The sequence below is a fragment of the Sparassis crispa genome (assembly GCF_003851025.1).
Source record: "Sparassis crispa DNA, contig_000005F, whole genome shotgun sequence".
Lineage (NCBI taxonomy): Eukaryota > Fungi > Basidiomycota > Agaricomycetes > Polyporales > Sparassidaceae > Sparassis > Sparassis crispa.
This window is the reverse complement of record NW_020939752.1, coordinates 1047287-1068286: the sequence shown is the minus strand read 5'-3', so window position 1 is coordinate 1068286 and position 21000 is coordinate 1047287. Positions and strand designations below refer to the sequence as shown.

General features: G+C 52.4%; 8 protein-coding genes across 8 annotated transcripts; 3 read left to right on the top strand and 5 right to left on the bottom strand.

The window, feature by feature from the left end:
* Nucleotides 1-1016: 1016 nt before the first annotated feature.
* Nucleotides 1017-2616, bottom strand: SCP_0603910 (hypothetical protein; the record flags this gene model as incomplete). The annotated part of the gene is made up of 8 exons (XM_027759524.1): nt 1017-1124; nt 1171-1350; nt 1405-1584; nt 1636-1950; nt 2004-2075; nt 2127-2207; nt 2253-2351; nt 2422-2616. 8 exons carry the CDS (start codon nt 2614-2616, stop codon nt 1017-1019), a joined length of 1230 nt encoding a protein of 409 aa, XP_027615325.1.
* Nucleotides 2617-2755: 139 nt separating this feature from the next.
* On the bottom strand, nt 2756-2923 carry SCP_0603900 (hypothetical protein; the record flags this gene model as incomplete). Its single annotated transcript, XM_027759523.1, has 1 exon — nt 2756-2923. The coding sequence occupies one exon, from the start codon at nt 2921-2923 to the stop codon at nt 2756-2758; it is 168 nt and encodes a 55-aa protein (XP_027615324.1).
* Nucleotides 2924-3560: 637 nt separating this feature from the next.
* On the bottom strand, nt 3561-4298 carry SCP_0603890 (predicted protein; the record flags this gene model as incomplete). Its single annotated transcript, XM_027759522.1, has 3 exons — nt 3561-3689; nt 3746-3964; nt 4023-4298. The coding sequence occupies 3 exons, from the start codon at nt 4296-4298 to the stop codon at nt 3561-3563; spliced, it is 624 nt and encodes a 207-aa protein (XP_027615323.1).
* A 971-nt stretch (nt 4299-5269) lies between these two features.
* On the bottom strand, nt 5270-6784 carry SCP_0603880 (hypothetical protein; the record flags this gene model as incomplete). Its single annotated transcript, XM_027759521.1, has 5 exons — nt 5270-5375; nt 5483-5573; nt 5621-5699; nt 5752-6330; nt 6380-6784. 5 exons carry the CDS (start codon nt 6782-6784, stop codon nt 5270-5272), a joined length of 1260 nt encoding a protein of 419 aa, XP_027615322.1.
* Nucleotides 6785-7242: 458 nt separating this feature from the next.
* SCP_0603870 (predicted protein) lies at nt 7243-8164 on the top strand (the record flags this gene model as incomplete). Its single annotated transcript, XM_027759520.1, has 2 exons — nt 7243-7393; nt 7452-8164. 2 exons carry the CDS (start codon nt 7243-7245, stop codon nt 8162-8164), a joined length of 864 nt encoding a protein of 287 aa, XP_027615321.1.
* A 1297-nt stretch (nt 8165-9461) lies between these two features.
* Nucleotides 9462-11724, top strand: SCP_0603860 (hypothetical protein; the record flags this gene model as incomplete). The annotated part of the gene is made up of 10 exons (XM_027759519.1): nt 9462-9688; nt 9738-9824; nt 9872-10169; nt 10227-10269; nt 10324-10478; nt 10543-10732; nt 10792-10930; nt 10983-11052; nt 11104-11340; nt 11398-11724. 10 exons carry the CDS (start codon nt 9462-9464, stop codon nt 11722-11724), a joined length of 1773 nt encoding a protein of 590 aa, XP_027615320.1.
* A 5061-nt stretch (nt 11725-16785) lies between these two features.
* On the bottom strand, nt 16786-17140 carry SCP_0603850 (hypothetical protein; the record flags this gene model as incomplete). The annotated part of the gene is made up of 3 exons (XM_027759518.1): nt 16786-16866; nt 16931-17043; nt 17122-17140. 3 exons carry the CDS (start codon nt 17138-17140, stop codon nt 16786-16788), a joined length of 213 nt encoding a protein of 70 aa, XP_027615319.1.
* A 1611-nt stretch (nt 17141-18751) lies between these two features.
* On the top strand, nt 18752-20253 carry SCP_0603840 (hypothetical protein; the record flags this gene model as incomplete). The annotated part of the gene is made up of 5 exons (XM_027759517.1): nt 18752-19258; nt 19320-19496; nt 19611-19739; nt 19795-19864; nt 19919-20253. The coding sequence occupies 5 exons, from the start codon at nt 18752-18754 to the stop codon at nt 20251-20253; spliced, it is 1218 nt and encodes a 405-aa protein (XP_027615318.1).
* Nucleotides 20254-21000: the final 747 nt, after the last annotated feature.

Below are 21000 nucleotides of genomic sequence, written 5' to 3'. Positions count from 1 at the left end.
CACCCCGGCGCACAACGTGACAACCTCCAAGACCGTGACGTTCGGGCGACGAAACTAATGGCATAAGGCATATCCCCGACTACAGCAAAATCTCTACGTGCTATAGGCATGACACTTTAGTCAGGAATTTGGATTAAAACCAGTGGTTGCAAACTTCGATGAAGCAGACGCAATAATACTACTACTGTTAGATGCGCCGGTTGGCCGAGCCATGTCTCTGAGGAAGTGCACCGTGACATGGAAAGAGCTAAGCTTAAGATAGCTCCTTTGTGGCCGGCCGTCGGGGCACCCGCAATCGACGCTTGCTGTCGACACCTTCCTGAGAGCCTCTAAATCACAGCGGCGAAATCACATCCTGGCGATATGATCGATCCCCATGGCATAGCGAAACAGGCAGCGACGAGCTCGCCACTTGGTGGTCCAACAATCCTAGTAGGGAGTTGTACTCACAGATGACAGCCTAGCCAGAGGAATTTCTCGCTCGCAGTGAATGCCTTGCCAGAAAGCTGCACGCGAAGGATCATTCTAACAAAATACTGAGCAAATTTTAACACGGGGAGTACACCAAGCTTATCATTGTCCTGCAACATCCGTTTGTTGGTCATCTAGGTCATCCTATGCGTCTCGATGTGCATTGAACTTCATAAGACGTGTAAGGCTATCAGTCGAAAAAGAAGCACAAATGCAAAGCAAGCACAGTGAAAGCAACAGGAAAAAAATGGAACAACAAGCAACGAGACCGGAGACAAGATGAATAAAAAATGTCCGGCCACGCAGCACAAAATTCACGACATTCTCCGCTTAATCGGAGCTCCAGTGGTCGACGAGATAGTCCCCATTGTCATTGTCTGACGAGACGACAATGAGCTCGCGAGGTCCGCGTGTCGACAGGAGTGTCGGAACCAAGCTTGACCACCTTCAGCAGCTTCGCGCGCGACAGCTTAGTCGCGGATTTGGCGAAACACTTCGTCTCAGCACTCCAACCACAGGCCTTGAATACCGTTGGCTTCGAGGCGTCAGCGTCCGATTCCGCCCTCGAATTTCCGCACACGTGCCGGTTGGGTACTGGCCGACCCTTTGTAAGTGACAGCGAGATACTTCCAAAGAATGAGACCGCACTCGACCTGTAAAGACATAAATGATAATGACAAGAAACCCACCGGCACTCACAGCAGCACCCGCGAGGCCCAATGCCCCAATGGGTCGGTCCGGACTTAGGATCTTGTGCCCATCATCGCTGGGGGAAGGCTCTGGGTATAGTCCTTCGACATCAATAGCTCCCTCGATTGCGGAAAGATGAGTGGCGAATATCCGCAAGATAAGGAGAGATCGGAATAAGCCTTTGAATTCCTGGTATGACAGATCAATTCAGACCTTCGCGGAAAGCACAAGTTTGATGCTTACCTCCGGATCGCTGCCCTTAGCATCTTCGTAGGCGAAGCGACGTAGCTCGAGCAAGCACCGTGAAAACTTCACGCGGTATTCAGGCTTCTGATATTTGCTGTCTGACTTGAAGAACAGCTCAAGCGCGGCGATGGCGGTGGACCCAAAGCTGGAGCGCCATTCGTCAAGTCGCTGGATGGTCTGTGAAGTATTTGCTTAAAGGTCAAACCAAAATATCTGAAGGTAGCTTACCAATGCACGGACAATGACATGAAGCCCATCTGTATACTCGATGCCCGTTGTCTTGTAGACAACATCCCAGATACGCTCGAGCGCATCCCTGAAGACATCTTCGTCCACGTTCCATGGATTATCCACAGCGCCGATGAATCGCACAATCGTAGGCATGAAGCGACGTCGCCAGCGGTCATGCTTCTGCGCAGCGGGAGGGAGGGCCTTCACGGTGATCTTGTTGCGCCTGCCCGACTCCTCGCCATTGAGGTCCTCATCATCATCCCGCTCTACCTTTACCTTGAGTTTCGGTTCATCATCCGAGTTATCATCCATCTGACCCGCAAGAGTGTCAACGTTCATAGCAATATGGAAAGACTTGACCATACCTTTTCAACCCGTTTGCGTTTCCGGGTCTTAGCAGCGAGCTCTTCCGTTCGATCGAAAATCTCGACATCCATCTAAAATCCCTGCAGATCAGTTGAGATCATTATGACATAGTGATAACTTACATTGCTTGTCGTGCGAGCTGTCTTGAGAGCTGGTGTTGCATTGAACAAAATGTCAGGGTTTTCATCCAGACGGGGTTGAGCCTTGAAATGGTCTCAGTGAGAGATAAGTCAGAGTTTGATAATTACCTTCAACGCAGGCTTGGGACGGACTTGGAAAACTGAGCCACCAGCTTTACCCTCATCGCCGTCAGAACCGGTGTTGTGATCTTCAATGTGTACGGCATTCTTCGGATGTCAGGCAGGAACATAAACAGTAAATTTTGAATGAATATTGCAATGGTGAAGAAGTACTTACCAAGTTCGTTATCCGGGATGGCGCTGGCTTGATGGGACTAGAGAGGGCATGAAGTTTCTCAACATCCTCATCATCACCGAGTACACTCTTCTCAGCCACGACAATGTCAGAGCCTTGCCAAGGACCTGCAGCACCCTTGCTTTTCTGGGGCTTGGAGGTAGCAGGCTTGATCAATGTGCCAGTTTTGCTGGACATGGCTGGTTTTTGCGAGGAAGCCGTGTTCGAGGTCAAGCGCACTGCCATACTTGAGGGTGCAGTCCTGGTCGAGGTATTGGTCCTACTTGAGGTCGTAGTCTTGCTCGAGGTTGCTGTCATGCCCGAGGTCATAGTCTTGTTAGTGATCGAAAACACCGGCAGTTTCCCCGGGCAGCTCATCCCAGTCATATGGTATTTTCTTAGACCAGTTCTTGATCTTGTTCAATAAGTCATCATCATCACCATCAGAGCTGCGTGCCAGAGTGAAGTAGAAGAGGGTCGTTTCCGAGAGGATAAGGGGGATCATGCTGGGAGAGATTGGGAGATGCAATGAGTGCTCAATATGCTGAAGCGCTCGCTGATCATGAGTGGATGATGTGTCGCTCACTATACTGTGATCTGGGGAACGATCATTCTGCGTAACGAAAGTAGACCACATGAAGTTCGGTAATCCGCCATGCTCAGCCACTCAAACAAGTAGCGCACCACCGGCGAGGACCTACAGCAGCAACTTTGAAAGAGCAGTGTGGCGCGGAGTAGAAAAACAGATTTATTCAACGACGTACACACCAGTACCACATACCCGCGAGATGGAACAGTACAACGGAAATGAAATGAACACAACTAAGCGAACATCGACGACGACTAGTATCACACTACAAGTACTGAGTGACAGTGACTTAAGACATAGCAGAGACAGTGACAGATGCGATGATATCGTCAGAAGGAATAATTATAAGACGGAGGCAGACTGGACCAGAGGAAGAAAGGGATCCATCCAGTGTGCGTCGTTGGAGAAGAAAGGTGATAAAAACGAGATAAAGGTGGATAGCTGAGATGATAGAAGAGATCGCATAGAAACGGAACTGAATAGGCCTGACTGAGAAAACAGTGAGTTTATCTGCATGAAATGAACGAGGGGCGTGGGATGTAACTCACATGTCTCAAGCTTCCACCGGCACTGGGACCTCTGCCTCAAGAGCATCTTCCGCAGCGGCTTCCTCCTCCGGCTCCTCTGCAATAGTCTCCGGGGCATGAGCGGGTGCATCGGCCTCCGTGTCTGTCTTCCCCGCCTGGATACGGACAGAGTGAGATCGGACGAACAATCACATTATCATCAGCGATCTACCTTAGAGGCGGGCTTCCTGGACCCCGCTCTGGAAGCAGGCTTCTTTGCACCAGCGGATGAGGCTGGCTTCGCTGATGCTCGGGACGCAGGTTTGGCAGAACCTGCGCGGGAAGCCTTGGAAGCTGGCTTCGATGAAGGCGCGGCGGCCTTTGATGCCGGCTTAGTGGCTGCGGCGGCCTTTGAAGGTGGCTTGGACGCCGCCTTGGATGCGGGTTTGGCCTACAGGATCAGGAATGATAGTCAGAACACATCACAATGACAATCGAGCCACTCGCACCTTCTTGGCCGGGGGTTGTTCGTCTTCGGAGGCCGCAGCTCCGTTGGGGGCATCGGCATCGTCCGCCTCCTTCTCTGCAACCTTGCGCTTTCTGCTCTTAGGCGCAGGCTTCTCTTCGCCCTCCACCACAGAGGCCTTGTCGGCCTTGGGCTTTCTTGCCCTCGGTTTGGCGGCAGCCTTTGCGATAGGCTCAGTTTTGGGCTGAGCTTTAATCCGTGTAGACCGGCGAGGAGCCGGAGCATCAGCAGCAGCGGTGGTCGTAGCTTTGCGGGGCATCGCGGAAGTTATGACGGCGGGGGTGGATGTGGGTTGAAAGAGAGGAGTGAGGGCGGATGAAGGAGGGTCCGTGTTGAATTGGCGAACCCTATTCACGATCAACAACTCCTTCACGTGCCGCGTGGACACCCCGTGACACGCGTCGCACGGGTCCTTCCGCGCCACACACGCGAGTCCCAAATGGGTTCATAGTCTTCAGTAAACACAGCTGTACCAAGCAACATCTACTGAATTAATGACCTGTTTACACCACAAAAGCTCTGTATTTCCCAAGGTGAACTAATAAGATGGCCCAGCGCAATTTTCCTGCGGCGTCTCTGAAATCTTTCCAGTTTGAGAATAACACGACAGTCCGCGCGATCGAGACATAACTAACATCCTTCAAACTCGTTGGTTGACGATAATTTGGCAACACGCTATCGCCTCCGTGGACGTTTCCCTTGGACCCTGCAGAGGCAACGCACCCCAACGTTCAGCGCAACAAACCTGTAGCAGGCTCCTGCAGCTTTGTTGCACCGATGTTAACGTTGGCGTCAGCAGTGACAGATCAATTCTGCCCAAGCTCTCCTGAGCACAAACGTTTAGCCGGCCATGACGCACAGAGAATTGTGCCAATTGGCCAATCCACTTTACAGCCAGCAGCTCCGGTGGGGGTGGCAAAAGCCAGTATATCTAGGAAGAAAGGAGACATAAAGGGGGACAAAATGGCAGACATCGAGATTCAGAAAGCCACTGACATTTTGCCAAATTCATCTCCCGTTGTGTTCAGGTCAACATGTCCGCAATAACCTGCTGCGGAGATGACATATCCTGATGGCCACGGAGCTATCTCACGCAGATGAGAGGCGATAAGCAGTATGTATTACAGATACAGATGGTGGACGAATGGAACACACAACTGGACAGATACCGGATAGCAGAGACTGCACAAATCGGCCTACCAGGCGCAAGGACAACAGCGTATCACGTCCTCACTTCGACGGCTCTGTGCGGGAGTCGAAGAATGCCCGTATATCCCGTTCTGTGACTACCTTGCCTTCTTGCGCGAAAGGTCGGAGGTGGTTCATGAGGTCATCACTGCGCAAGCGCCACAGATAATTTGAGAACGGAGCGACCACAAAATTTACGGCACAAGCAGGACACATGTCAGCAGTCTCCACGAAACGTAAATGCCCCAGACGCACCGCATCTCATTGAAAGCGCGTATGCCGTCTATTGCCCGATCACGAGGAAGACGCTGCAAAGCACGCAATCCAAGTTCTTCCAGCGATAATCCTGACCGACAGATTAATGGCAGAAAAAAAGAAGTGATGGCAGCAAACCTGAGTCAGGATCTTCTGGTGGCTCGTATGTTTCCTCTTCTTCCAGTAAATATTGATGTGCGCGAAGCGAAGGAAGACACTAGAACAAGATGAGATCGTGGGCTCGAGAATTCGGAGGGAAAAGACTTCACAGCATCACATCGACACCACCGTTCGCGCCAACCCTCAGTCAGAAAAACGTCTCCGCACCCAAGGGGACTGAACGCTTGGAGACCTTCATCGTCTCTTGATTCTTGAGATGAGAGCAGTTCCTGTGCACGCGGATTCATTGCCGGAGCAAGACACGGTTGAGAGGACAAGGGGACAGGGGACAGTCGTGCTCGCTTCGCGTCGGGGGCGTCTGGTTTTGTGGGCGAGTGTGCTCGCTTCTCACCTGCACTTGATCCAGGCTCAGCAATGTCAACTTCCACCGTACTGGATCCTGCGTCCTCGTCGCCTATAATTCTCCATTTGTCGCTGGGGCTGTCCCGGACAACCATAAGTACCTTGCTCGTGCCCGCGTAGCGCTTGAGGGTGTCAATTTTGTGAACACAAGCACCGCACACAAAAGAGTCATAGTCTGAAGCACTGATAAGTGGCGGCGGAAGCCCAGAGGATGATGCCTCGGAAGCTGCATCGTCCTCATCAGGTGACTCTTGCGTTGGTTCAGGGGAAGGATCGCGAGATGGAGGACGTTCACGGAGGTTCAGACATGACTCGTGGAACCAATCCTGATGGGCACAGGTGAGCCACGGCGGCGCAGAGCCGTAAGGGACATACCTCACAGGCAAGACACTGTATCATCGTCTCCCGTTCTTGCTGTGCGTCATACTCCCTGCCACACCTGCAAAACTTTCCAAGAAAATTCTGGCCATACACGTTCTTGCCGTTCTCCGGCTCGAGCGTCCTGTGCAGTGTACACTGCAATGCGAACGCGCTCGTGGGGCAGTCGCAGCGGAAGTTGCGCTTCGGAAAAAGCTCGACCTGCTCGTGATCAGTATGGCAAGCGATAGAGCATGCTGAACATATGCCACGCGTCTCCCCGCAGGTCTTGCATAGGTAGACTGCTTGGCGGCGGGGTCCCAGGGAGTACGTGCACTGCGAGAACTGGTGCGGGAGCGCTTCGGACGCTTCTTGGACGAGCGATATTTGAGAGTTTAAGATGGAGCCCAGGGTGAATGACATGTCGGCAGAAATCTACAGACTGGCGGTATGTATCAAAGGTTGGGTCGGTTCGCATGAAATGATGAAAATGAAGGAGCGCGGAGTGGAGGAATGTGTTTTGAATATTTTTCCCATGCAAAACCAGCCAAAAAGGATAACCTTCAATATCTGAATTTTGTCGATGGATGTCATTCTGTGGTCAATCTTCTCCCTCCTGACTCGTCCTTATTGTTATCTCTTGCCAGTGATGGGCAACCTGAAGGCGGAACTCGTGAACAAGGTACTTCCCTGGCGACGGGCAATTCGTGCTTTTTGTTTCTCCTCCGACGTCTGATCTAGGCTTTTTGTGTTGCGGCGTATGTATACCTGCGATGAGTGGCTTCATTCCCGAAACCCAGAGGTTCAGGATCAGGTCTCCCCAGGGCTTGTATTTCTGAGAGTTCCGTCACTTTGTCTTCTGGAGTTTCTACTTCGTCAGCATGTCTCATCCCGTCATCACATTCCCGCCGCGACCGCCTACTGGTAACACTTTAACATCCGAGCAGCGCACTCAGTTAATGCGCAGTAGCAACAAACTTGAACAGGTGCTGGGGAGCACTCCGCATGTCCTTGATTTCATATATACACATGGTGAGCGACTGTGTGATCTGTGTGCTACTTGCGGACCCTGACACTGATTCAGTTGCAGCGTGCACCTGTAGCCCCGAGAACAAACCTCGACGTAGATTCTTCCATTTGCGATCTAAGTCTTTACCCAAGTCCGCGAAAGACGACGACTGTACAGACGGCCTGCGGTCTATCGCGTCGGCGCCATCGCTGTCTGCTAGGTGTCATGCAGACTCCGTCCACAGCGGTCAACAGTCGTGGCGCTCCCCGTACCATTCGCAGCAGCCGCCTTTGGTCCTGCCCCGCTCCATTTCAGAGTCCATGTCGCGACCTACCGTTATGTCACCGCATCGCGAGCACAACGATGCGATTTCTGACTCCTCGGACTCTCCTCTCTTCACCATAGTCTCCGAAGCCGCCGTGCGTCGCGAAAAGATGCGCCGCCTAACCAGGAAGCTGGGAGAGGGCGTACCCTCGCACCTCGTCTTTCCGCCAGAAGACGAGATGGACTCGGATGAGGAGACGGTTGCGACCTCGTCGCCGACATCCACCTTGTCTGGTCGAACCTGCACCTTGCCAACGATTCTAGAGGTGGAGCCTGTGCGGCTACCTATGCGCCACGAGGCGGCGGAGCAGCCCCCACGCATCTCGCGTTTCGCGAATTCTGCGACGAAGGAGTTGTCGCATCGTGATGCTATCTATGTCATCGAGAGCCCAGACGAGCTCAGTGAGGAGGGGTTGTTCAAGGGTGTTCGCTTGAGTGCGCGCTGCTATTCGTCTAGAGAACAGTGGTGATTCGAATTCGTTGCATACTGCTATACTTCATGTACGTTGTACGTGTACGTGCATTGTATTCTCTACTCTATCTGCGTTGTCTTGATAGCCTGCTTGGTATTTATTGATGCCAAATAGATATGCGCCCGATTTTCCGTATGCGCCGAACGTATGCTCATGTCATAATCAAGTCATAATCGTTTTTCTCGCTCGTTCCGACTCAACCTTACTCCGTTCCTCAACGATAGGTTAGCAGTGGCGTGTCTGGGCCAGCGCCACGACATAGATTCAGTTCCCCCTCTTGACTAGTCTACCGTTTCTTGCTTTCGAAACCGGAAGCTGCGAAATGACCGCATGCAAGCCACCTAGAAAATATATTTCTGAGACTCTTGAGTGCAGGACGAGTGTCGTCGACTGTTGCACGATCTACGTCCGTATAAACAGGTCCACCGTGAGCTCATTGAACCAGTGGATACCTTCGATCTTCACAGACCCGTAAACACCTGTCGCTGATTCGCTTAGTGCAAATTCTTCCTGCCGTTCCTGTTGACGACAAGCTTTAGCACCTCCTACGTTCGATTTAGTGAAGTTCGGTGTGCACCACGCTGGGGGTTCTTGAGCATCAAGCAGGATCACTCCTGCGAGATCCCGACCTTTCCACATTTTGCAAGCCTTCTCTGCGACCGCCGCTCAATCTTGTGTGCAGGCAACCTCCATAACGACTAACTCCCTCGTCAGTGTCTTCTCGACCACTCCATCTCCAGTTCTTTCCAGCTTAGTCTTTATTAGCTTGAGGAGGAGGTCCGGCTGAAACTGCATGCCATCATAATTTATTACATCTGAACCCCCATGGACCTGCAGGTCTTCACCGGGGCTGTCAATGTATGGGGTTAGAGATGACCGGAAGAAGGTTTGAACTTGAAACGTGCTGGAGCACAGAACACGACAAGGCTCGAATAGATAAGGTGGATCTGTGTTGGCACTTGGATCTGGTAAGTGCGCCGATCACCTTGAGATAAGATAAGAGAAGTCGGAGCCGCGGCTGTCCTTCGTTCCTGCTAGCTCCCTCCATCGGCATTAGTTAGTGACCTGACAGCATTGGTGACAACCGGAAAGCCGACAGAAAAGTTGCCGCTACCCTTTTCAGAACAGATATCTTCACACTTCTGGAGTGGCGGATAGCCCTGACAGCATTGTTTCTATACGGGTATGTGTAGGAACCTCTCTTGAGTGGATGGCCTCTGACACAGTACTTGAAAGCATAGATAGATTGGACCAGTGATTATCGGATTACTTTGCGGTGAATTGGACCTCAGAGATGTCGGTCCCTCAAGCAAACTATGGTGCACCCGACCCCATTCTATTGACGCTCTTCGCCAATCGGTTCATGAGCGTTGCGGAGGCGATGGGGCGCTCTCTGCAGCAGACTGCGATCAGCACGAACATCAAAGAGCGCCTTGACTTCTCGTGTGCATTGTTTGCGCCTGACGGAGACTTGGTCGCCAATGCGCCCTTCATCCCTATTCACCTTGGATCGATGAGTTTGTAAGTAAGCTATCTTGGTGAATTGCATTATTCACAACGTTCGGCGTAGTGCCGTGAAGTTTCAGATGAATCTGCACAAGACGACCATCAAGCGCGGTGATGTCTTTATGACCAACTCACCGCACGCGGGCGGCTCGTGCGTTAGTCCATCCAGCTATTACCATCTTCTTACACTAGTCGCAGCCATCTACCAGATATCACCATTATCAGCCCTGTATTTGACCCCAACTCGGACGAAATCATCTTCTTCACGGCCTCGCGCGGCCACCACGCTGATATTGGCGGCATCCTTCCTGGATCGATGCCCCCCACCTCGACCAATATCTTCGAAGAGGGTGCCGAGATTGTCAGCTTCAAGATCGTTAGCGGGGGCATGTTCGATCGCAAGAGCTTAGTCGACTACATGATCGACAGGCCCAGCAAGTATCCTGGAAGCTCTGGATGCAGAAACCTCAAGGACGTGGAGAGCGATCTCAAAGCGGTCAGCTCAGTGTGGTGCAGTTAGTGTTCGGAGAGGCTGATGTGACGACACACCTAGCAAATTGCTGCCAATCACAAGGGAATACAGCTCATCCAAGCCAGTGCGTTTTCTCTCCGTGTCATCATCCCCTGCTCAAAGTTTTTATTCGAGTCAGTTGTTGATGACTACGGTCTACCTACCGTGCAAGAGTACATGTTCCATATTCGTTCCAATGCCGAATCCTCCGTGCGCAACCTCCTCCGAGACGTCGTCAAGCGAATGGGGACCAATGTGCTCAGCGCCGTCGATTACCTCGATGATGGTTCTCCCGTTCGTGATCAATCTCATCCGCGATTTCTATGTGATCTCATACATGTGTGTGTCCGTCTCGTAGATCCAGCTTAAGGTTGAGATCAATGAAGATGACGGCTCAGCGGCGCTGGATTTTGAAGGTACCGGATGCGAGATACGTGGTAACTTGAATGCGCCGATCTCGGTCGTTCATTCTGCGGTCATCTACTGCATGCGCGCTATGTTGGATTTGGACATCCCACTAAATGCTGGTTGCCTGGTCCCACTCAACAGTGAGTGAATCCTCCGATATTTTGACAGGAACCGGCTGATTGATGCGGTGAACCTGCAGTAAAGATCCCGGAGGGTTCATTATTATCGCCATCTCGCACCGCTGCAGTGTGCGGTGGTAACGTGCTCACCTCGCAGCGCATCGTCGACGTTGTTCTTAAGGCCTTCCATGCATGTGCTGCCAGTCAGGGCTGCACAAAGTGAGTTATTTCTCCCGACTGTCTCGCGGCCGCTAACCTGGCATACTTACAGCAATCTGACGTTCGGTGCCGGAGGGAAGGACAAGGATGGAAACAATGTCGTTGGCTGGGGATACTACGAGGTCAGTGATTCCGCAATTTATAGAATTGGTCAACGCTTAATGCGCGCGTAGACCATTGCAGGCGGTTCAGGTGCGGGCCCCGGCTGGCACGGCACCTCCGGTGTGCATACCCACATCACCAACACTCGCATTGGCGACGTCGAGATCCTCGAGAGGCGCTATCCTGTCATCGTCCACCAGTTCGGGTTGAGAGAAGGCTCGGGGGGCAAAGGGCTGTGGAAGGGCGGCGATGGCGTCGTCCGGGAGCTAGAGTTCTTGCAGGGCCTGCAGGTTTCCATCCTGTCGGAGGCGAGTGCCCGTCCGAGCTTCGCTGTTTCGGAGGCTGACATTTGTCACACGGTACAGAGGCGGACAAGGCAGCCGTATGGGCTCGAGGGTGGCGGCCCCGGCGCACTAGGCCGCAACACTTGGGTCAAACAATCACGCAAGGAGGACGGTGATCTGCCGGAAGATGCGCGCCAGCCGCTGAAGCCGCGGAAGATCAACATCGGCGGGAAGGCGTCGGTATGGATGGGCAAGGGCGACCACTTGCTGATCGCGACCCCCGGTGCGGGCGCGTGGGGTGCTGAAGATCCCGACGTCGACAACGGGCATGTGGACCGTTCGCATGTAAAGGCGTGGGTTGCCAGAGGCAGCTTAGCAGAGAGAGAGGCTGCACAGGCTGGATTCTGAAGCACGGAGGCGCACATACATCGCAGACGATTCCAAAGGGACGTTGTAATAGCTTCTGATTCGGTCCAACCTCCGGAGATCTAGCAAGCAGTCGTTCGATAGTGACAACTTGCATAAGTATGTGTGACTTGATTATAGCGGTGCTCAAAATCGATAGCAGGATGAACAAACGTAGTTAAGCTATTGCGGACGCGGTACTACCAGACTAATAGTCTCCCAAGGCAGATACTCTTTGGCCGCACTCTTTCCTCAGGATATCCGTATATGATAGGATTAAGCCGCGTTTGTTTGTACACTTGACATGAAGATGACGCCTCTTCCACCTCGTCGTCGACCGTCATCACTGACGTAGACTCAGTGGACTCTGCGGTTCGAATAATCTCATCTCGAGTTTGTAGATCGAATGCCCAGGAAGGCGTACAAGAAGATTGCGGCGTGGTTGTCTTTTGCTGGCAAGCACTGACAGGCAACCGAAGTCCAACGTGCTTGCCACTGCATTTTTGCTTATTCTGTCCCTGCTAAGAAGTTGAAACGATGATTACGAGTACAGAAACCGGCAAACGAATACACCCCCCGTCTTCTCGTATCATCACGTCTGTGTCTCCAAGAAGACGGCACAAAACTTTAGCACTGGTAGTTGGGGCAACCACAAGAGCCAATTATAGAACTCACGATGACAATTTCTACGCTGCGGGACCAGGTATCCACATTATGTCGTCTTTCCCACTTCGATACCACAGAAGGTCAGACCTTGTGACTTCGACGCCGCAGTCGTTGAGCTTCAGAAAATTCCATTGCAGGTCCGCCACGAAGACAAGACAGTAGCTCTCGTCCTTGCACAACTTATCTTCGGTGTCAACTTCCCTCAAAGTTATAGGCTGAGGGAAGACGAGACACCCCACAGCTTTCTCAATGCCTTCCAGCCCGTCCAATAGGGATCGAGCTTGACACCACCTGCCGTGACAACGGGGATCGACTTGACGTCACAGTAGTGGAAGAAGAATTTGTGCCAAGTTGGGAGAAGGAACCTGGAGTATTGTCGCCTGTTGTCTTTGGGTCTGCGCTCCGGGAGACCTTAAGGCAATTTCAGATGTTGTGAAGCAGCGTGAAGCATTCACAGAAAGCCTACCAGGCATCATTGGGTTCGATGACGAGCCAGTGTGTCTGATCAAAGTTTGTGCAGACAGTAGATCTGAGATCTCAGCCTCGCCACCGCCGCCCTTCACCAGTACCGTCAAGTCGGTTGTGCACGTCGGGGCCGCATGCATGTGTCGGTGAAAACTATTCGATGGCTGTACCTCGGGCCGTAGTTACTGAGGAACACACCATCTGATCCGAAGTTCATGTAGTCACCCTGTCGCACTTGATGCAGTTGCATAAAGCTACCTCTAGTCTCGATCGCGCAACAGGAAACGGAACGGGGGAGCACGCACTGACAAGAAGTCATTCAGCGCAGCAGCAAATCCCTGCCCTTTCCCAAGAGACGGACTCGTCACCAACGTTCTCCGTGTTCCCATCGCCCTTGTCCGCAGTGCCCGCCCGCCGTGGAGTTCGTCGCCCGCTACCAGGTTACTGGACCACTGTTACATATCATGTCGGTGAGTCTATGGGGCTAAGGTATTACTTTTGGTCCTGTGAGATCTCGATGCGCGGTGCTTGCCTCCCGCTTGAGACGGGTTGACTCCGGCGCATGCAATGCCTCTGACGTGTACTACGTTCAAGTTAGTGCCCCATCTCATGATATCGCGCGTCTGCTCATCCATACACGCTGTGATTGTCGTTTCGGTAGGCGGTATTCCAGTACCGTTCTCAAACCAGGAGGTCGAGGGACCATGTAGCTGTATCATACACAGGTTCGAGATATGAGAGAATAGTATGCGACGCACGAACGAGAAAATGCACTTATCACGAACAGCGGGATGTTCTGCAGCACGAGTTATACGTGCAGTTCCCTACAACGAGAATAGCAGTTGATCGTGATACTTGAGACTTGATGCTGGCAATCATAAATCGACGCGCAGTGGAGGTCAGAGGTACGGTCTTCAGATGGCGAGTCCCAAACAAGCGAGGCCAACACCAGCACCATCCGACAGTGTTATACTGGGGATTTCCAATGGAGACTTGCTCTGCCTTGGTGGGGAAGCGACGACAACACAGATATGAAAATTGCAGGGCTGATTCGGACATTCAAGTCCTAATGACTTCACTCCACGTCTGCCAGTGTAGACGGAAAGGTAGTCACCACGGTGTGGGGTAGAGCGCTTTTGCTCGGATTCCTGCTGGCAGCACGCAAGCAGCCACATAGTTGGCTCATGGTACTGAGTTCGATGATACATATCTGAGGTCTTCTTAGCTGTATGCAGAAGATTCAACGACAATGACAAGTAGTGAAAACGGGAACTGAACAGAACATCGAACCAAACATTTTCCCGCTCTCGTTGCATCTCAAGGAGGAATTGTACTGGAGAAATGAGCATTAGTAGTCACAGAAGCCACAAATCAGACTCACAAGAAAAAGTTCTATGCTGAGGGATCATTATGTCCTCGAACATCCCACCTCGATACCACAGAAGGTCCGACTTGGTGACTGCGACGCTACAATCGTTCAGCTCTTTGATGATAGCACGAATATGTTCCTCCGTCGGATTGGACTTCTTCAGGTAATTGATCCGATGCGAGGGCAAGACAGTAAGCTTCTCCATCGAATTATGTGCCTTTGGTGTCGTCTTCTCTCCCAAAATTACATTCTGAGGAAGGGTTAGACACCCTACAGCCTCCTCGAGCGCTTTCCAGTTCCAGCCCATCCAAAAAGGATCGAGCTTGACACCATCTTCCCTGGTAAGGGAAATCGACTTAATTTTACAATAGTTGAAGAAGAATTTGTCCGCAGTTGGCAGAACCCGTAGTATTGTCGTCTGTTATCATTGAGTCTGCGCTCTGGAAGACCTGAAATCGATTCTATATGCTGTAAAGCAGAATGAACTTCCAGAGAAAGCGTATTGTGTCGAAATTGCGTCCGGTGAAGTTCTCCGATCAAAGTTTGCGCAGACAGTAGATTTGAGATCTCAGTGCAGATTCAGATTTACTCAAAGCTTTAGTCCAGAAACACCTTATACAAATCGCAATTATCACATCCATGAACACACCCCGTTTAAGGCCTCCCAGCGCCTTTACAAATTCACATATCCGATGTACTGCCAGTGGTCATGCAAAGGTAGCCTTGCTTGCGAGCGTAAAGTTGATGACGTGGCGTGAGGATGGTTAGTTTTCACCCGTGCACCCTATGGTACTTGGTCCTATGGCCAGTAGAGAAACCAGCGCAACTTTGCTGGCGAAATGCGCAGTATCAGCGTCCTCGTAGCCGTGGACTTGATCATACGTGACATTTGCGTATGTCTCGACAGCAATAATTCGATGGTGGTTCTTCGAGCTACAATGGCTGAGGCGCGTAGCATCTGGCCTGAAGTTGGTGCGCAGGTGTACCTGATGCTAGTTCTGGTTTCCGTCTCGACTGCGACGTGGAAAACGGAAGGGTACGGACAGCAAGAACATGTAGCCGTTCGACGACGCGATGCTTTCCAAAAAAGACGCACTCGTAACCAGCGTTCTCCTATGTGTTTACTTTCTCCTGTTGGCCTGGTTTCGCCTGTAGGTGAAAGTGTTGGATTTGTGGCGTAGCGGGAGAACGACTGTAGCGTAACGTTATTGAGTGGTGAAACAATATTCCGTCGGTGAGTCCACACAAATGAGGCACTTCTTAGCAAGCGATGTATCTTTCTCTGCCGAGGGCACAGGTACGACCTCCGAGCGGCCCGGAACTGTGCTACATTTGCATGCGATGCCAGCCTCTTGCGCGAGACGGTCAAATTGTTACTGCATGCAGCGTCTCTGCCCTGTGATACACCCACGATATTGCGCGCCCCCTCATACACAATCACGCGAGTGAGTGACAATTTTCTGATCGGCTGTAGTCACTTACTCTATTGCTCTTGCTCCGCCTTCAACTACGAGGTTGAGGGGCTATTCTAAGAGCTGTATCCTGCGTAACTTGGGTAAATGTGTTAGTGATGGTCGAGCAAATGCATGCGGCATATTAGTGGATGACCTCGCGCCGACCAGAACAGAGCATTCTGGGCAAACTGCACGTGCAGTCCCCTTGAACGAGACCAATAATTGTTGGCGGTGTTTGAGATGACGATTATGAATGGAAGCACAGTGGAGCAGATGACAACTCACCCACCAGACGATCCTCGCCCAAAGTTCGGCGGCAGCTTTGAAAGCAGAGAGGCATCCCCAGGGTTACACTGGGAATTTCTCAGGAAGTCCGTGGAAAAGCGACAAGTTAAACGTACATACCTCTGGCGTAGTAGCTCGAAGTAAGTGGTGAATCACTTGATTAAATGAGGAGAAATCACGACTTGCAGGACAGGCCGGTGACCGCCGTGTTTGAGGTCTCAATCAAGACGTCCCGCCTTGCGAGCTTCCCTGCGTCAAATTATTCAATATTATTCACCCGAGCGCCTCAGGGTCACGCAGGCGCCGGTGGAGCGAAGACGGCGAGCGCATTCCCATTTCATCCACTCACCTTCGCCCGCTCACTGTCCCGCAGGGTGCCGTCGGCACCTGGCGATGAATTGTGAACGCGTCTTGGGGGACAGCGGATCTGGCTGGGCTTGCTCTAGTATTTTCTGTGGCTTCTTTTCTCTGCAGGAACGGTGCGGGAGCGGGCCCAGAACGGTCCCTGGTCGTCGGAGCATATGAACGTGCAATAACGTCGTCGACGTTAGTACGGGCTGTACGTATTCCTCCATTCAACCGTCACGGCGTACGTAGACAGTGTCGTGGTTTGTAGCCGAAAATTGATTGCACGATGTTCCAAGTGGTCTGGGCGGGTGTGGGCTGCATTTTTTCGGGCTACAGTAAGTGACGGATGACTCATCGATATCCACACTTTCAAAACAGAAGTTAGGGGCGCAGCAGTATTTGTAGGCGTCGCGACGTCCACAGCTCCCAAGGAAAACACCGCTGCCATAGCTGGAAGGAAGCCACATATAATGAACGTCAACGGGTGCGGAAATTGCGGCGTGTATTTGAAATGTGTGTCCTTTCCAAGGCGGGTGGAGTGCCGCGACGCGACCGCGTCTGAAACAAGGGGAACGTGAGCCAACCGATATTCCTATCATACGACGGAGACCCAGGGACACACCGCGCGAAAATTGGGGTTGGCGAATGGCTCCGCCTGGGCTCGCGTAGCGTCAGTCATGCTGCTCATGCAGGCTTGTCGCAGCACAGACAACGTATAAAAGGCGGGGGAAGGACCTACAGACCCCAGCCCAACGCACTCGTCGTTCAGCACTTCCACCGAACTCCCATCCACCGTTTGAAAAAACCACTTACTCGCAATGTTCTCCCGCATCGCCACCTTCACCGCGGTCCTCGCGCTCCCCTTCCTTGCTGTCGCAAGCCCCACCGGCCAGACCGACCAGTGCAACGTCGGATCGCTCCAGTGTTGCAATAGCGTTATCTCGGTGAGCCTACTGCCGAACTGCGTCCGCCACTGAACCTTGACGACGTGCTCCACAGCCCAACTCAACAGAGGGCTTGGGGCTCTTGGGTCTCATCGGTGTCGCCGTCGGGTCCGTCACGGGCAGCTTGGGTGTTACTTGCTCGCCCATCACCGTCATCGGAGTTTTGGGCGGCAGCAGCTGCGAGGCCAACCCTGTCTGCTGCACAGATAACAGCTACGTGAGTGTCGGCGTGTGTGCAGTGGTGTTCTGATCTTCTGATGAGGTGGGGTGTCACAGGGCAACTTGGTTTCCCTCGGCTGCATCCCAGTTTCTCTTTGAGCGTTGGAGAGGTGGGTTTCGTGGAGGTACATAACCTGAGTACTTGGAAAGGATGCTGAGCAAGATCTGATTGCAGTGGAGGATTGGTAGCATACACATTATCAATACACCTAGTCCTCGAGAAAATAGTAGTGCGTCCGTTAACGTTAAAGGCGAGGTCCCAAAGTCTGAGTAAGCGAGTACGTTAATTTCCACACGTCAAGAAGTGACGCGCGAATGGACGCGTGACGTCTTTCTCACGTGCAGGTCGCGTCAGCGTGACACTCAGTAAAGTTCGAATCGCACATGTCATCTTGAAAAGGTTTCCCTCAAGCCCGGACGCCACGTAAGGAGAAAATCAGGCCTGGGTGAGTACGGTGAGTAGTCGCATTTTGAATATGCTATCTTGAAACTCGTCATAACTCCCTGTGCACTGTATCCTTTGGAAAAGCTCGTTGTCGACACCCTGGAAGAACCGCAGTCACGCAGTTCACGTTGGTTCCAGGAAGCCCTCAGCATTACGAATTCGCTTGTAGTCATCGTTCACCACAACTGAATATGTAGCAGAATGCGGCGTCAGTTCGGGCTAGTTGGCTGTGCCCGAAGCGAATTGGGATGGCAATTTATGAGGAACAGTGTCTGGCTGTCAGAGCAGTGTCAGAGCGCGCTAACCGTACTCCCACTCGCTGACAGAATTTGGACGCTCCTTCCCTCTCTCCTGTTCTTTTGGCTGGCGTTATTTGATTCCTCAGGCTCAAGTCATAATTACAGGTAGGTTATTTTCGTGTCTCGAATGCCGTGAGGTTATGGCAGCTGGGTAGGTAGAGGGCTGTTCCTCCATATGATTTTTCACTAATCTCAGGTTCGATGCAAATCTGTCGATCGCGATCATCCATGGCCAATTTTGGCATGCAGACTGCCCAGTTCGGCAGGAAGCTTGGAAGAATGTCACCTGCAAAGTTTCTTACTTTCAAACCGTTAAGATCCCGAGCTGGATCTAGATTTTCCCAGCTTTCGGCGACGTGACCTCCGACACAGAACGGCGTATGTTGAGTTTGAATATTTCTTACTCAGGACACGGCACAGTCTGTGGTATATAACAGCGTCCCTTGAAGAAAATCCTTCGTTCTGTCTCTTCCTCCCACCCACCACCTAGCTCTTCGCTCTCGCAAGGTCACCCGCATCCCGTCCTTCTCGCCACCATGCGTTTCACCGCCGACAGCTCTTCCCTTGCGGTCTACGCCCTCACGCTCCTTTCCCTCCCCGCAGTCCTCGCTCTTCCCCCTCACGGCATTGCGACGCGTACACGGCACGGCCAGACTTCCCGCGACATTCTTGACCTCGATACGTCCTTGTCTCTGGATACTCTCGGCGTCGATGTCGCGCTGCCTGATGTGGATGTTGTCGCGCGCCGCCACCTTGTTGACACTGATACCTCATTGTCTCTTGACACCCTCGGCATCGACGTCTCGATACCTCCCTCAAATGCTATCGCCCTTCGCCAATATCACGCGCGCCGTGGTCTCTCAGATACTTGCGCATATGTCGACCTCAGCGTCCTCAGTCTCGGCATCCTTCCCGTGGACCTCAATCTCGACCTATGCTTGTGCATCGGCTTGCTCCCGTCGTTGGTCACCCTCGACGCGACGTTGGAGGCACTCGTCGACCTTTTCGGTCTTGATGAGATCATCGCGAAACTTACCGTCGTGGTACGTCTGCCTCCATACGTTTCGTTCGTGTCGCTCACCGAAAGCGTATTGGCATTGATAGATCAATGGCTGTCCCAATGCTCAGCAGTGCCACTACCCGGACCATTCTCAGGCCATCTGTACAGAAGGCAATCCTTGTGGATTCCAGTGCGAAGCGCCTTACGTCGTAGAGGGCGACGAATGTGTCTGCCCTGCGCCGCTGACGTCCTGCAACGGAGTCTGCGGTTCGTTCCCGCACGTAAGCATTCTTCCCTCATACATTTGGCCTTCTCCTGATCATTCTGCTCATAACTTGGATCTCTGACGACTGACGTACCATCGTATGTTGTTTGCTCACGACTCTATTTTTCAGGGTTGCGGGTCGGCTGTTCCTCGCGCTCTCAATGCTAGATCTGACTCCCGCATGCAAAAACGTGTCGTCAACGCTGACAAGGTTCTTACTCTGGCCAAGGCGCAGCTGACATGCAAGCAAAACGAAACGGTAAATTTTATCAATTATCTCCCAATTGGGTCACCCATATATTACTGTACGCTAGGTCTGCGGTGTGTACGGCGGTTCTTCCAGGGCATTTGAGTGCCTGGACGTGAACACTCATGTCGAGAGTTGTACGTGTCCAATATTTTCACTGCAAGCTCATGTGTCTTAGTTTGTCGTAACAGGCGGCGGGTGCGCTGTGCCTCCCCCCTTCCTTCCTTACGACGCTTCCACGGGAAGCGACTGTACTGCGATCGCCGGTGCCGAAAGCGTCTCGTGCGTCGCCGGACAATGTGCGGTTATTAACTGCAGGGAGGGTTGGGAGCCCAGCATGGCTGGCGAGGAGTGTATCAAGATTCCGAGGGGGCGTGCCAGTCCCTTGCCTCAGGCTACGGGTGTAATCGCTGAGGTCCTCCGCCCGCAAGGCTACATATCGGTCATGGACACGCTGCGTGCTGCGTTGGATCTCGGCCGTCTGGCTGGCGCTGCCTGGGACTTCGTCTTCGTCCGTATTCCGTAGATTGGTGCGCGCGCTGAGGGCGATTTTGAACACTTCAACCGAAACCTTACCCTCCTTCGGGCCCTCCACTCCTTTCGCAGGCGTTCTCGTTTTCTCGGGCTGTACTTCGCTGTCGTTCTTTAGTCTGTTGTCTGTCCGTGGACTTCCCTTCTTTATGACCGTGCATGTGTTTTCGATCCTCACCATTGGACTTGTTCAGTGTAGTACCATACACTATCGTACCACGTGGGGCAATGTCAGTAGAGTAAAGCTTGTAGATAAACGTAGCTAGCTGTATTTGTTGTAATTCTGTCCAGTTTAGAGTTTTGAAGTTTGGCTCACGTTTGCCCAAGAAGTACTAGTGTTTGATTTCGCCAATGGGTTGCGGCCCGGTATCTCCGGTGTGACAGACTCTAAGAGACTCTAAGGCGCTCTCAGGCATCCACGTACGTAGTCTCCCAAAGGCAGTGTAGCTACTCTGCTTCAACCTTCGTACCTCAGGATATCCGTATCTGATCCATGGTCTCTTTCACCTCCACGTTGTATCCTAGTCTAGGACCATGCACTACGTATCCTCTGAGTACGCCCCAAGGGAACATCGAAGTGGCGTTGCCGTTGACAGGCTGTCACGGCATCCCTTGCATTTGTAGCATGTCGAAGTTCGATATTGTCGTCTGAGAGGACGAGGTTGAACTGACATGTTGCGCCTACACGCTCAATTCTCGCCGTATGTGCGATATATTGTCCTCGCTATCCCGTGTGTTCATT